At 37.6% G+C, this 16,503-nt stretch overlaps 2 protein-coding genes across 2 annotated transcripts; both read right to left on the bottom strand.

Annotated features, from left to right (window-relative positions):
• Positions 1 to 315: 315 nt before the first annotated feature.
• LOC147509416 (uncharacterized) lies at positions 316 to 759 on the bottom strand. Its single transcript, XM_086597807.1, has one exon. The coding sequence runs from the start codon at positions 757 to 759 to the stop codon at positions 316 to 318; it is 444 nt and encodes a 147-aa protein (XP_086453933.1).
• Positions 760 to 1,003: 244 nt separating this feature from the next.
• LOC147509415 (uncharacterized) lies at positions 1,004 to 1,613 on the bottom strand. The gene is made up of 2 exons (XM_086597806.1): positions 1,549 to 1,613; positions 1,004 to 1,415 (listed from the first exon to the last, which is right to left on the bottom strand). Exons 1-2 carry the CDS (start codon positions 1,611 to 1,613, stop codon positions 1,004 to 1,006), a joined length of 477 nt encoding a protein of 158 aa, XP_086453932.1.
• Between the last annotated feature and the right edge of the window lie 14,890 nt (positions 1,614 to 16,503).

Below are 16,503 nucleotides of genomic sequence, written 5' to 3'. Positions count from 1 at the left end.
TGTCTTTATTCATTTTCAAATTGGGGCTGCGTTTTGCTGATCAGCTGCAGAAGTCATCTGCGCAAACTCTATTAAATTATGTTGCAACTATTAAATGTTCAATTAATAAGAACATTCAACTCCTTTGCCTAAGATTGTTTTCGATATATGATTTTGATATGTGATTTGGCCATTACTTTCCCTTCATTAATTTTAACTACCTTATCATAATATATTCTTTTTTTGCACACAAGTAAGGATATTTTATTAATATAATAATAATGTTACAGGAGATATAAGAGCTTAAAACTAAGGTTAATACATGACCATAGCAAATTAAAATTGATAGTAGATTCTATGAGGATTTTCTAAGAATTTGATGAAGTCTGGCTTGGTGCAGCTCGAACAGGATGTTCCTCGTTGCATAGATGTGCCCTTCTTTGATGTCGCATCAGCTCCAAAATTAGCTTCGCGATAGATATGAGAGAGTTTCCAAGAATCCATCTTCTGAGTTGCTTGTATCCATCTTGCTTTAACAGTCCACAGAATGTTCCCCTTGCTGAAAGCTAGGATGGCAGATTGTGAATCTGATTCTACCCATAGTCTTCTCCAACCTTTTAATGTTGTTGTCTCCACCGCCATAACAATTGCTTCACATTCAGCTTCGAAACTGGTGGTAACTCCTAGACCAGGAAGCCATGACCTCCAGAACTTGACAATTGTGATCTCGAAATATAATTCCCACTCCCCCATTTCCTGGGTTCCCCCTAGATGAGCCATCAGTATTGGCTTTAACTATGTCCGGTTGTGGGAGCTTCTAGCAGACTTCTTTTAGGCAGCATGGTGGTTTTGGGATGCCTCGTATATTTAGAGAGTGAAGAACTTCCAAATCTTCCACTGAATTAAACATGTGCCCAGTAGCAACCAGCCCTGCAGCTTGAACTCCTTTGAGTACTTCATGTTTGATAAGAATAATATTCATCTTCTTCTCATCAAAAAGAATGTGGTTCCTAGTTTTCCATATCTATGCCATTAGTTGCATCGCTCCTGCATTCCATAGATCTTTCCTGATGGGGCTAAGAAGCTTTGTGGCCGATATCATGTCCTGCAAGTTCAACGAAATCCTTACCTTGAAGATACTAGCTAGCCATCCCCATAAATCCTTTACTTCTACACATTCCCAGATTAAGTGGTTAACACTTTCTTCCTCTTTTTGATAAAGCCAACATCGAGAAGCCATGAGAATTCCTTTCTTCTTGACCTTGTCATCAGTGGGCACTGCATTTTGTAGAAGTTTCCATACAAGCGCTGTTGTTCTTGGGTGTAGAGTCTTGTTCCAGACCCATTTGTTCCAATGGACCTTTTGTTCTTTTTTCCTAATAGCATCAAAAGCCTCCTTCACTGAGAACTTCCCATCTTTTGCTGGTTTCCAGATCCTGTTATTGGTGGTTTCGCCAGTTGGAGGTTGGAGAGTATTTAGATCTATTCCCACTCTTTCAAAAACTTGGTGTACTCGTTCTGTTATTGCAATTCCTGCCCAATCGTCCTGCCAAAGCCTGATGTTCTTACCTTGACCCACTTCCTAACCCATGTGAGGTGACATCTCTTTTAGAGCCCATCGAATGCCTGGCCATACTGATGACTTTTTGAAGTATGTAAGCCATCGACCTGATATCATAGAGAATTTTGCCTTCATAAAGTTACTCCATTCGGAATTTTCGGAGAGGAAACTCCAAGTGAGCTTCATGAGGAGGGCTAGATTGAGCTCTCTGAGCTTACGAATCCCGAGTCCTCCTTCCTCATATGGCTTACAAACCTTTTCCCACTTGAGCGTGATGCCTTTCCTTCTTAGGGATCCCCCCGACCGATAAAGTTTCTAATAGTTGCTTCACATTCTTTGATACTTTTAGTTGGCCACCTGTACACTGACATGTTATACACCGGAAGGCTATTTAGAATAGATTGAGCAATGACTACCCGACCTTGGAAAGATAACATTCGCCCAGCCCATCCGCTAGCCCTTTTCCGCACTTTGTCAACCATGCTTTGAATATTTTCCCTTTTGACTCTGCCTTGGAACGTGCAATTTGTTTAATCTCTTATCTCTTGTATGAACTATTCTAGTTTAATTATTTCGGCTCTAACTTTTTTCTACTAATGTACTTCCTACTACACCTGCAAAGATGGACAACGGACTACAAATTATGCAAAGATTTATACTTACAAGATGATCATATATCATCTTTGCTCATGGATGGAGAGGTAACTAGCTATCTTCAACTATTTATTAATTATAAGTTTTCAGTTTGCTTCTATTAATTAATATTCAATAAATTGTCTAAATGAGTAACAGGTTCGACCAGTGGTCCGTACACATGAGCACAATCAAAAGGTAAATGATCGGATATTATCTAAAGCCCAAAATAAAATGGTCGGTTTGGGGGCTTCAAGCACCTGAGAAAAATAGACTAGTTCCATGGGGACCAGGATTTGATATCTGCTTTGGTTAACCGTTGGCGACCAGAGACTAATTCATTCCACTTTCCAACTTTTGAAGCAACAATTACACTAGAGGATGTTGCCTATATTCTAGGCTTAAATGTAATTGGGAAACCAATTGTGGGAAACTTAAAATTGGACGCTCATGAAGTATGTAAGAAATATTTGGGCCTAAGTCCTCCAAAGTCAGAGGTAAGAGGGAAATCAGTGAAATTGTGCTGGCTGCAAACTACCTTCATACGCCGACGAGCAGGTGTGAGTGAAGCACAATGCGTGATTGCATTTGTGTTATCCCTCATTGGAAGCACAATTTTTTCAGAGCTAGGAGGTTATCATGTGCATACGAAGTATCTACCATTCCTGGCCGATACGGAGAATTGTGCCTCGTATGCTTGGGGTATTGCTGTGCTTGCATTCCTATTTAGGTCACTCATGCGGGCATCACTTCGTCATAAAGAAAATAACAAAGGCCGCAAAAGTGACTGTAATTTTGTTTTGAACGTTTGTGGCTCTTCAACTCTACTATTGGTAAGTGTTGTAACACTGTAGCTTCAAATTCTTTTATGGACTGTTCTTTATTAATTAAATATGTATTGGATTGTAATTGTGGATGTTTGCTTCTAGGCATGGTTTTACGAAAAGATTCATATGTGTCAGCCAAGGTGTCCTGCTTTTGTTAAATTCCCAGCTGCTTGCGGTGGAAACACGTCAAATATAGACCTTCAAAGTTCACATATGAGCATCTAAGTGCAAAGATGGACACGCTATGTGAGGATAAGGTTAGTCGTGCAATGGTTGTCTTAAGTAGATATTTAGGTATTAGCGATATGCATTTATACTTGATATTTGTCATGCATAAACAAATTAGCCACGTCATAAAAAACCAATGCAATTAGGTTGTTTGGAGCTGATCACTACTTATTTATGTGTGAATGTGAATGCCAAATAAGTGTATATGCTAATCTTGGTATGATGTTTGCTATTTTAGATAATATGGCAGCCATGGGATGCCTGGGTGAATGCTCCCCAATTTGTTTTGAACGCTTCATATACGAAGCCCATATCGACATGGCTTATAGACTTTGACATTGTAGAGAGGTATATGCCATAAAGATGCATGAGGCAGTTTGGGCGGAAGCAACACATATCGGATCCACCTCCTAGGTGGAGAGATGATCCTAAATCCCGGAAGCCGTCCAAAGAAATATGCATAGATTGGGAAATCTGGTGTACGTCTGACTGTACTGGGGAGGAACAAGTAGAGTTCACCGAGGCAAGTCATGCAGCTTACTTGGAGTGGTATAGGAGCCACAGTGTCACGCAGATTCGACCCTTTCACCCTCACGAGGCATTGCTGAGGGAAAAGTTGACTGAAGAGGTTAATATGTTATGAATTCATTCCGTGTGTTTACTATGTTTTTGTTTAGAATGGCGTTTGCTTAGAATGCATGTTCTTAATGACATTTGTTTAGAATGCATGCTTTTAGAAAGTAGCTTGATTATGATATGATGAGATTTCTCTTAAAACTTCTTCTTGCTAGTAACTTCAACCTTTGTTATGTGGATAGTTATCCATGTATATCTTGTGAAGCTAAAACTGCATTTGTTTTTGTGTTTTGGTTTAGAGGAAGCGCTCTTTCCGCCTTGCTCAATTGCTTGTGCCTTTCTTTGATAGTATCACTGAGAAAGTAATCCTAGAAGATTTGCTCGCCGTGCATTCAAAAATAGTAAGAGCTGGTGAAGCCGGGAGTGATGCTGATGTAAGTGAAGATATGCATTGTGATGAGAGTGCGAGTGGTGTTCAGGAAGGCTCTAATGACATGAGCAGTGAGTTTGATCCTTTTTTGGCACCAACTTATGAAAGTGAAGACATCGCTGATGACATAGAAGTCAATGAACAAGGTGAGCGGATCAATGTAGTAAATGAACCAGTCAATGTCCCATCTCCAGTCAATGTGTGGTTGTTAGATGAAAATATGTCGCTGACTACAACACTGCCTGCTTCTCGTGGTGGTAAGTTTAGGTTGTGATGTACAGTATTATCGAATTAATGATGTACTCTTTAGTGTAAATGAATAAACACATATTTGAATTGATGTGTAGAGAATGTTGAAGGAGGCATTGCTAGTGGTCGTCCCCAAGTCGAGCCAGAAATACGTAATGGTAACCTGGAATTGTTTAAATACATATAGGCATCAAAGAATTGAATTCCCAAAATAATAATTATCATTGATGCTTATAGGCTGGAATTTATGACAATTGGTTATACAAGTAATTCTTCGAGTCCGGTTGACAACATTATCATCCTCGCATGCAGAATGTGATATGCAAGACATGAAGGTAAACATGTTTTCAAACATGTTTTCAAATATAATTATATTATATATAATATATGCATATTTTTATAAATATATATATATATATATAAGGTTTAGTACACCCCAACTTGTATTAACTTAACTTAATTAAAGAAGTGGATAAATGTCCTGACTTTTGCAAGTTTGCATTAGTAGGTAGACTAGACTTCCAAAATATCAAAATTTAAAGGGTTCATCACTAAGGTTTTATGGGCACCCAAAAAATAATGTTTGGTAACCCCTCTCGGTAGAGGCTATATCATGGTAATATTTTCTGATGAAAGTGACTACCATAGGGTTTGGGAACAAGGCACTTCCATCTTTGAGATTAAATCAGTGGTCACCTAAGTTTTCTGGTGATAAACAATTTCAAAATCATGCTCTTGTATGGGTTAGATTTCCGTGGCAATCTTTGAGTATTGAGAAGTAAAGAATCTAATTGCTATGGGAAGGGCTTTTGGAAGGCATACACATGTTTGTGTTCAATATAAGTCCTCTAGTTAGGGCGATAATTTCCGCAAAGACAATGTTCAAGACAATTGGCTTGTGAGATTCCTCCCTTGGTTCGTGATTCCCTAGGATACATACTAATATGTTCTTACATATCCCCTCTTTTCTTTAGTCTTGTTATCTATCAGCCTTGTAGGACTATTCAGAAGTATCTTGTCATCAAAGCCAGTTCACCTTTGTTCTGACAAAGAGTGTGCTGCCTTATTCTTTTTTCGCTTGGTTCCTCTCAAGAGAGATTGGACACGTCCTCACTCGTTCTTTTTTCAAGATCTTTGAGCCTCTTAAGGATGCCGTAGGGATTCTTCTAACAGGTCTATCCTTGTGCTAATAGACCCCCTCCAATCCCGGCCAGGCAAGGGACTAGTTCTCTACCCGATCCCATTCCGACTTCTGTAGGGTTTACTGGTAACAGTTTCAGCATTGCACCTCACTAGGGTGGCTTTTTTTTTTATCAGGTTTACTATCCAAGTCCCTTAGCTTTAGTTGGAAGCGAACCCAAAGAAAGCTAAGCTACTTTTCTTTTTCCGTCTGTCTTTTTCTTCTTCGTCTGCTCTCGAGATGGTAGTGAGGGAGGGAAATGCTTTGTCTTTTGATGTAGTTCCTTTGCTTGGGCTTCTTACTGTGACGGAAGAAAGTAGGTTCATAATGAGAAAGGGATTTGCTCAAGTTGTTTCCATTGCGATCGGTTCTACTGCTCTTACCACTGCTGTTGCACCTTTATCCCAACCAAGTAATATGAAACCCTTCCACTCAACAGCTATTCTGATTTCCGAAAATCAAAATACTATCTTATGAAAGAAAGAACTTCGAAACGATCATGCCAAAGGAACTTCAGGACGGGATCAAATAAAGGCATCAGATAAGGAATCGGGAAACCCCCTCTTAACATTATTAGGTTTATTTGAAAAGCTTTCATCGCCAGGCCCTGAGATTAATTAATTTACCTACCCGATCCTACTAGGTTGATTAGCACATTGCTCTTAGATTCGTAGCTTTCCCTCTAGTCTAGCTCATAGCCAACTCCCATCCCCGGTCTACCCACTCATAGTTCTTGCTCTACCCGTGCACTTCTTTCATCCGAGGGTGGAAGCCAGAAGGAAATTACAACCTCCTTACAAACTCAGATTAGCTCTTTCTCTTTAGATTGAAGTAGCACTCGATGCACCTTACGTTCTACCCAGACAAAACTATGCTCTATAGCTGCTTTATCGACAGAGTCTTAGGAAATAGAGCTTTTTTATCCTGACTCTCAAGGGTTTAGTATCCTTAATTCTAGTACCGGAACATTCAAAAATAGAATCTTATTTACTATAATAATATTAAATTCCCCCAGTGTCCGTTATGATGTCCGTTATGATGACAGTGTCATCAGCAAATTGGTAAATCAGGGGAGCCGAAATCCCCAGTTTTTTTAGTTCCATAAGTTTCCCCTATTGTTGTTCTTTCTTAAGGGATCTATTCAACATTTCAGCCACTAACTCCTTACGGGGATAACGGACATCCCTGCCCTAGGCTCTTGGTCGCATGGATGAATCCTGCTCCCTGAAAAAAAGGGTTCAATAGATTGATTAGCTATGCATGCTCTGATCCATTTTCTCAGAGGTTCAGCTAAGGCTATTTCTTTTCTCGCTTCATTTTTAAAAAGGTCGACTTCATGTCGCTGCCATGTCGACGTTTGATTAACATGGCTGATTCTCCCCGCAAAGTGAAAAGACTCCAAACGGTGAATTGTAATAAATCAGCCTACCTTTTATGAAGGCTCCTTGTTCATCTGCAAATGAGCCCACTCGTGGGTTTCCCTCAAGATTGGCTATTAGATTCGTAAAATTGGATATAGAGTGGTGCCCATAAAGGGCAGCGATCGATAAAGTTGATGATTCCAACTATCCGTCGGTCCCTTTTTGTCGTGGGACATACACTAAGACAGTCTTTTATCTATAAGAGCTGGTGCAAGAAGGCCTCCGGGCAAAGGCATTAATACTAATAAGAGAGGAAGAAAATAAACCTCTCCAAATTCGTGTTGTACTGTGTTAGTGGAGGCGGCAAAAGCCCTACCCTATATTTTATTTATATATAATAGAACGATATAAAGAGAAAAATAGTTATGGTCATGTTTTATTATATATTGGCCTAGTTGGAGTTCTGACTATAGCTGCAACCTATCTCATATTAGTGTTCAGTGTATCGCCCTCGATCACAAACTATCAATTGAATAAGAAAGAAAGAAGAAAATAGACCCATAGAATATCTATATGTCATCCACATCCAGACGTATATTTCTTTATGTAAGAAAATATTTACTACATTCAATTTTACGAGAAAAGGCCATTATCATTCATTATTGCAACTAGTGATGAAGCTGATTTGGGCCAGATGGAACAAGTCTTTTCGAACCTACTTCCCTTGGGTAAAGCATTTCTGGTGTTAAGCCAAAGGTCCTGTATCAATTAGTGGAAAAGGGTAATCGAAAAGTGTCTCAGATCGTCCATGACTCTAGCTTTCTTGTAGTCGCCGAAAAGCGATGGCTCAATCTCAGATCCGAATCTATCGGTCTTCGCTTGATATGGTATACTTTTCTTCAATTTTTTTGATGGTGAGGTTAGAGTCTTTTCCTAACTCAAAAACAAGGGGAGGACTCTACCGCTTTTCAGATGCAAATATGTGCCCCTTTGGCTGCTCCTCTGATTTGGAAAAAACAAAATACTAACCGAAAACAGAAAAGAATACAGGTCGTGTCTTTGTTCAGATGCTAAGCCCGAAAGCCCTTAGAGTCTTATTTTATGCCATTATGGAATGCGGGGTTTTAGCTCACCCTTGCTTCTTTGGATGCCAAAGCGTCTCTTGTTGACACCTCCGGAGAGGTCAACTATAAAACTCAAAACTCATGGGCAGTCTTACGAGGATGAGTGCCAGGGACTAAGTTGATTACTCATGGATCATGATGGACAAGCAGGGTGTTGCTTGACAGCTCGATCATGGTCCTAACAGTTGAAAATGGAGCTGATAGCCATAAGAAAATAAAAAGGCTGAAGATTTGTCTAGCACTCGGATATATAGAAGAATGCGGTTGGTCTTACAAGGGACATCAGAGTAGCCTTAATATTATAGCCAGAGATCTGCAGGGGTGGATCTGTGGCCAGTGATCCTAATGTGGTCCCACATCTTATAGCGCAAAACAATTTGTATGCCCTACATTTTTATGTTCCTAGGATTAAACCATGCTCATTCTGTGGTGGCAAGTTGGAAACTACTTTTGTACCTAGGATTAAACCATGATTTAGATTGTGATCCATGCTCATGCACTTGGGTTATAGTGGTAAAATTTTGGAAATATTTGGACTGGAATGTATACGTAGTTTCTTCACCAAACGGGTCTTCGATATTTTTATTTTCATTTCATGTGATGTGGATGTTTTGTAGAGGATTATGTAGTTTCTACAGTCTCATGATCACCTAATCTGGGCTCTATTAAAAATTTGAAACTTGGTTGTGTGCATAATAACTCCATTGAAAATGAGTTTGGAAAAATAACACAGGGCATGTTGGATGCGGTTTTTCGTGACATAGGAACACCTTTGAGGCTTTTACATGTTATCCAAGGTTGGTGCTATGCCGAAGCTAAGAATCCACTAAAAGTGACCGAGAACAAGTATTGAGCAACGTGTTCCCCGCATTTTATTATATTATAAAGTAATATATGTGTATAATAATTAAAATCAATAAACAATTACAATTATAATTATGAAAAGACAATTTCACTATTGGTTAATGGAGATGCTCTTAGCGAGGAGGTTAGGGGTTATGTGTTCAAAATCATGGGAGGGTGTGACAAATAGGGTTTTCCAATGAAGTAGGGTGTCGTCACTCTTCACTCCTGGGCTCTGGCCGTGTTTGCCTTTTGCAGCACAGAGGCACTCCCTACTTCTGTGGACACGAAAGACGCACTGGAGAAAGGAGAAGGAAGTCTGTTTGTCGTAGCAACTTTAATGTGTTTTTATTACCATCTTCAAAGTTTGAATTTGCCTTGATAAATTAAAAAACAGAAATACTCCTGCTCTTGTCTTTACATGGACCAATTATGGGGAGTTAATTAAGTAATGTTCTAAGATTGTGTAGAGAATGTTAAAATAGAGGTTGTTACTTTATAGAGTGTGAATTTCTTTAAATAGAAGATGTTTTATATACACCTATTTCATCTGCCTTTTTACTATATATCATTTTGTGGCGTATATAGATGTTCTGGTGAAAAAGAGGTCCAAGACGATTGAGCAAGCAGCTCCAATCTCCATCGATGAGGCAGCAGGTTCAACAGGTTGTCATCTACAAAGTCCACCTCCTGTTATGACAACTGTGGAAAGCACCGGGGATTGTGGAATGGATGGTAAGTCGATAATGTCTTATCATCCTTATCTATTTGTGTATCATGAAAGTTAAATTTTTCCAAAAAATTTATAAGGTATAAGGACTTGAGGACTTATCATCTAAAATGTTTATTATTTCCCTATCTAGTTGGTCCAGTGAAGAAGAAGCCAGATATGGACAAACATAGAGAAATCCAAGCAATTAAAGCTGGCCTCCCAAATAAAACTTGCCTGCGCCGAAAACCCGGACATTCTTCACTTGATGTCACTCCAGGTAGTTTGTCTAACCAATATTAATTTTAAATTTCCTAATGAGATTGTTATCGTCACGGCGTGGGGCTTTTATAAGCCACACTACTCTAAAGCATCTTATTATTGCAAGTGGTAATGACATGAATTAAAAATATTTTTAGAGCTCCTCCAACCTGATTACAACGTCACCGTGGAATACCAAAAGTATTAGAGAAAATACCAGCATAAAAAGAAGACTTTGAAGGAGACAAATGCATTGCCGACAAAACTTGGTGAAACTCTACTAACACTTAATGAATATTTTATGTTTTCGTGCTAATAACAACATATTTCTATTTCCTACATAAACAGTATTACTACATGTAAGATCTATCTTTCCCTTTTGGACCCCTTAGGGAGCCTAAAAAGTCAGCTGCTCTATTAGACTTTTTTTTAAAAAAAAAATTAACAACCTTCACTTGGCTAGGCTGTTGCATTAACTCCCAAATCTCTATCGCCTCATTTTTAACAGACTATGGCATGGTTTCTTTCTTGTTAAGAATCTCGAGTCAGTTGCAATCTCTATCTTCTTATAACCTACCTATTAGTATACACAATTTCAAGCCATTAAGAATAGCTTGTAATTCCTTATGTAAGATTGTTCTTATACGACCTAGCTTCAGCTGTATAGCACATTATACTAGTTCACATTAGGTCTCTGACTATGCCTCCATGTCTTGCTCCCTTAGGTGCTACGCTTCCATTAGTCTCTGACACAGTAGCAATGTTGGGATCCCATGAACCGATACCAGTACGGCAGGAGGAAGTAGTACCAGTGTAGCAGGATGTAAAAGAACAAGCACTTGTCAGAGTAACTAGGTCAAAGAGGTAATTGTTACAACAATGAGAGCTAGGTTGCTAAGATTGGGAATAAAACTTGTTTTTGGATGATACAACTTTATAACTTATGTCCATATCTGTGTAAGTTGTGTAATGGAGGTGCAATGTTGGATAGTTGATGTGGTACCATTGTAGGTAATGTGGGGTAGAGTTCTAGGTAAAAACAGGAAACTTTTTCTTTTTGTTAGAGGTTACTTTCGACATATCAATTGTAATGTCGCAGGTTGGATATCGTGTATTAGTTCTTAGATGGAGTATGCTTTTTAGTATCCAGAACATGTGTGTTATACAAACCAATTGGAGGGTTCTGATGTAACTACCATTAGAACTCAGAAGGTCCCTAGGTATTATCTTTAGACCTCTTTTGTTTCTTTTTTTGAAAGTTGTATAGTAAGTACCATTTGTTAATTATGTTAAACCTTTTGATAGCTATCGGACACAGAAGTATATATTTAATTTGTGTTTTCGGTAATGGCTTTGTACGAGGTGCTTGGATGATCTGTAATTAGTCGAGACATTTAAGTTCTTTGGCGTACTTTCTATTGCAATGATCTCATTTTTGTCAACCGGTTATTTAACTGCTCTGGCATTCGTCAAGACGGTTAAGTAGCTGGGTTAATGACTGAGAAGTACATTGTTTTAATTTTCAGATTATGACAGGTCTTTTATGAAAATATTGAAAATGACAGAGGAGACTCTGCCGAAATTTTTCTAGAAAAGTCACGTATCTTAGGTATATAATTGTTTCAGATTTGGGGCTTGTTTATTGATGGAGCCTTTGTTTTTTATTTTGATTTACTTTATTTTTTTTAGAGAAGTTAGATGGCTGCTCAAGTTAGATTAGGTACAACATAAGTACTCTGCATATGAAAAGAAAATGACAGCATAAGTATTCTGCTCATGTTAGATTAGGTAGAACATAAATATTATATATTGTATAGCTGACCTTCATAATATCAAATTGTAAACTTGTATTGTTTTCTTTTCTTATTGGTAATTAACATACATTTGGACTTCATTTGATGGAGACAGCCATAAAATAAGAGAAAAGAGAATGGACTTTCTACTAAATTGTAATTAGGCTACTACATGCAATGCCATTTGGTAGTCCTAGTATCAAATAATAGCATATATACTAGGGCCTCATATAGTAGAAAGTATGACAAGCAACTATGAAAAGAAATGTAAATCAAAATGCAGAAAAACACAATGTGAGCAGCCATCATCTTCTTTCAATCATTATAGCATGTGTCTATGATATAATAAATAGCATATGAGAATTGTGGTTGACTGGTTGTAACGTAGTTTGGTGTTTCACTCTTGGGTCCACTTAAGTGTTTAAGCTTGTGTTTCAATGCCTAAACATTGTGGTTTGGTTTTTGAATCACGGTTATGTTTTTAAATGAAATTACGAATATATTTGGTACTTAAGTGTTCACATTCAAATTACAGGTATGTGTGGTACTTGAGTGTTCACATTCAAATTACGGCTACGTTTTCGCGTTCAAATTATCGTCGACATGCATATTTCATTATGATGTACGCATTGGAAAAGACTTTTATTCCAATATAGCTCTACCACTTTGCCATCGCTCGCAATACTTATTAAATCCAATATAGTGATTTAATGGGAGTATGCTACAGGTAGTAGTTTAATAGGAGTATGCTACAGATAGTAATTTAATAGTAGTATGTTACATCTAGTGACTTAATTGGAGTATGCTACATCTACTGTTTTAATATAAGTTAGTCAATACATTTGTTCCCTCCGTATGCTCCAACAGTATAACCCATCCCTCCATTTACCTTTCTCTTATATAAACATCTAGGGTTAGGGTTTTGGGTTTTTACCTTTTTTTTTAAAAAAAATCTCAGTTATTGCTACTGCATAAGATCCAATCAAGCATAAGAAGCATGAAGCGAGCATAAGAGCACGTTAATTTTGCAAAAATGAATGTAATTTCCCTTTAAATTCATGAGTTTGATTAAGTTTAAGTTTTAGGGGTAAATAAGAGAAAATTTTGAGTTATTGAGTGTCATTCTTCACTTAGAATTTTATCAAGTATAAAGAGCACGAAGAATTTGATCTTTGAAATGTTAAGAGAGATAAATTTTAATTTATCAAGTATAAAGAGCATGAAAAAATTTGTTGGTTGTGTGAAGGTTTTCCATCCTTCATGGATTACTAATTCTTGAATAATTGAACTTGGTTGAGTTATTGGTCTGAAGTAGCCTATTAAGAAGTTTAATTTCTGAATTAATTGCTGATCGAGACATTTGTTCATTGTCGCTATCTTCATGAGTTTCAAATTGAGAAGTACATGTTTCGTTCACCACAGGTTGAATGTCAGGTATGTGATCAACTTGGACACTTTGCTAATGAGTGCCAATTTATGTACTCTCGCTGTAAAGAAACTATATGTGATGGGATCCGATTGTTGGGCAAATCGCAAACAACAAGCAATCCAGGAAGGAAGTACTTGAAGTGCCAGCATGATTCATGTCGAAGTTATTTGCAATGGTTAGATGAAGTTGTTTCTGATCAACTTTATGGATCAAGCTCATCAACAAACGAATGCTTTAAGTATGGTCAGCCAGGCCATTGGATGAACGAGTGCCCTTGGGTAAATTGTGAATGCAATACAAAAGACTACAAGGGGAGGAAGCCTATTAAGACTACCAAGTATGGATTAAATGTTGGAGAAAGGTATTTGAAATGTAAGAGCTACCAGGGATTTCAATGGCTTCGTGATGTAGTGAAGATGGCATCAAGAAAGAAAACAACCACTTTGACTGCGGAACCCATTGTTACACTGAAAATGACTCTGTCTGAATTCTCAAACCTAAAAATAAATTGAAAAATGTAATGTGTAATGCAAAGTTCAACTTTGAACTTCCGCGACATTATAGCTTTGTAAGATGGCTCCTTGTAAGATGTATTCTAACATTTTTCTCTCTTTTTCTGATTGCAAGTTTTAACTTGGTAAGATGTAACCTGACATTTTTATGATTGCAACTCTATAATGCTCACGATGTATGTATCTGAAACACTCGACAAGCGCTTGACAACTTTTTTAAACTGAAGCACTTATATGTGTCTTTTTGCTCATTTTGCTGTAACTTTTTCGGTAATAGCCCATTTTGTTATGTCTGTTCAGCCATGCTAGCAGTTAAGATACAATCTGATATAACACATTTGCACTGTGAACACATGACAAGTATGAAAATAACTTGTCAGAACTCCATAACTCTCTTTTTAACATAAATCTTCTTTACTATTTGGAATCCATAATGTAATGAGATACAAAACAAAGTTGCACTAACTAGACGCAATCTCAGGTAGTATGCCGACTTTTTAGGAAAAATAGTTTGAGATACAATGGTTTTATTATATGATTAAACACAAACTTTTATCATATGATTAAACGCAATCTCAACACCAGTTTTGTAGCACTTAAATGTATATCAAACTCAGAGTATCATACTATTGAATTATATGTAACTTTGAGTATCATATTATGGAAAATATGACTAAGTATAGCATATTATTGAAGTATTATGCGATTGATAGTATCATATTCCTGAAATATATGAAACTACTAGTATCATATTATTGAATATGGGATTAATAGTATCATACTATTGAAGTATATGTAACTTAGAGTATCATATTATTGAATTTGTGAATAAGAGTATCATATTATTGAAGTATTATGGGCTTTATAGTATCATATTCCTACAATATATGTAATGAATAGTATCATATTATGGAATATGTGATTTATAGTATCATATTATTGAAGTATATGTAACTTTGAGTACCATATTATTGACTATGTGAGTAAAAGTATCATATTACTAAAGTACCTAATCTTGGGTTTATAACGTGAAGTATTAGGTACTTCATGTTGTCCTTCGTGAAGTACCTAATCTTGAGTCCATGGTTTGAGTGCCACAAGCAAGTAACGGGGTTTCCGAATACTTTGCACGAAAGTTTTGCTTTTATAGAGAAAGGACAACAAGTTATAGAATGGCAACGAGCATGGACTCTCTACAATAGTCAACACAATGCTTCATGTTAGAGTTATCCCTCACATGAGGAGAGGAGAGAAATTCATTTTAAGCTTGTGTGGAGAAGACAGAACGCAACCCGCACCCTCCACAAGCCATTCTGAAGCGCACCTTGCGCTCAAGAGCCTGGACATCGTCTAAGACATGACCCCGCGCCCTCCATAGGCAAATCTGGAGTGCACCCAGCGCTCAAGCGCCTGGACATCGTCCAAGGCAAGAGCGCATTCTGTGCCGTTGTAGAACAATTCTGAACGCACCACGTGCCCATGCCTATTTTGGCAGGATTCTATTTTTGCGGAACCGCGAATTTTGCATCATAAGTTTGGGTTTTTGGCAAAACCAAATACATGAGAGACAACACAAAAGTCAAAGAAAACCCCAATCTTGAAATTGAGAGATAACATTTACAGAGAGACAACCCTATAAAAAGATAAGAGTGATCTAGTAAGGTGAGAGACTGAAATGAGAGATTGTAATATTCCTTCCCATATTATAAAAGGACTAGCTCTTGTAGAAGTAGACATCATTGGTCGAACCACGGTATATCTTTGTGTTATGGTATGCGTTTAATTCTGTTTTACATTATTATCTGTTGTTAATAGTTGTTTAGCGAGTTGGGCATGTTAGCATAGGGTTGTAGTTGATATTTAGAAATTTGTCTGGAGTTGAATTGTGTTCAAATACATATATAGTGGGGAAATCGATTGGTATTGGTATAAACCCCAACACTTCACCACACACTTCAAAAAGCCACATGCAACTATGTCTCGCGCTAATAGGTCATAGGTGCTTCCTGAAGCTCCAATTGTCCCACCGAATTTTCCATCAACACTATCTCCTCTTTCAGCTGTGCCTAATCTCGTTCACTAGATTCAATATGTCATTTATTGTTCGATACTAACGTATATACTATATGTAGTAGTTTAACTAAAGTATGCTGCAACTAGTGGTTTAATGGGTAGCTTAGTGACCCAATTGAAACTTCTTCACCCGGTTATTCCGATTTTACCTTTCAAAATATGTGGCTGAAAATCCTGCGCATGCGAAATTTGGGTGCACCCGACGCACCCTAGACGTCCTATTTAATTTAGTCTCACCATAAATATTTGTGTCTAGTATCGGGCCTAGAGTCTTCCCTATATCCATAATATTTTTTGTTATGGCATTCTAGGGGGAGGTCAAAGATTTGAACCTAGAGGAAGAACTTATAGTGATCTAGGGGGATGTTTGGCTCCCACTTCTTGAAAGAGAGGAGGTAGCCTTGGATGCTCCATGGTCTATTCTCCATAACAAACTCCTTATTTGATTCCAAACTATTCAAATAAGTTGGATCCCTTTGCCATTTTTGTGATTTCAAAACTTGCTCTTATCTTCCAGTTTTGTTCTAACTCAAACTCCCGGCAATATCCTCCTCTGTAACATATCGTGACGCAAAGAGTCTTCCAAAAATTGATTTTTTCCAGTTTTTTTCTTCTTCCAGTGGTCGTGGTTTGAGAGTAATGTCTTTGTGTGATTGACTCTCTACAAGACTTTTTTGGAGTTTAGTTTGTATGTCTTGTAGGTTAAATTGGAATATCTCTTCATTATCTTTATTT

The sequence above is a fragment of the Coptis chinensis genome, chromosome 3, assembly GCF_015680905.1.
Source record: "Coptis chinensis isolate HL-2020 chromosome 3, ASM1568090v1, whole genome shotgun sequence".
Classification (NCBI taxonomy): domain Eukaryota; kingdom Viridiplantae; phylum Streptophyta; class Magnoliopsida; order Ranunculales; family Ranunculaceae; genus Coptis; species Coptis chinensis.
Note: the sequence above shows the minus strand (reverse complement) of the source record. Positions and strands in the feature narration are given on the sequence as shown.

Coding starts and splice junctions, on each gene's coding strand:
- LOC147509416 (XM_086597807.1), bottom strand. CDS start 759: ATGGCTCATCTAGGGGGAACCCAGGAAATGGGGGAGTGGGAATTATAT.
- LOC147509415 (XM_086597806.1), bottom strand. CDS start 1,613: ATGGCCAGGCATTCGATGGGCTCTAAAAGAGATGTCACCTCACATGGG. Junction 1,416..1,548: donor GGGTTAGGAAGTGGGTCAAG/GTAAGAACATCA, acceptor CACCAATAACAG/GATCTGGAAACCAGCAAAAG.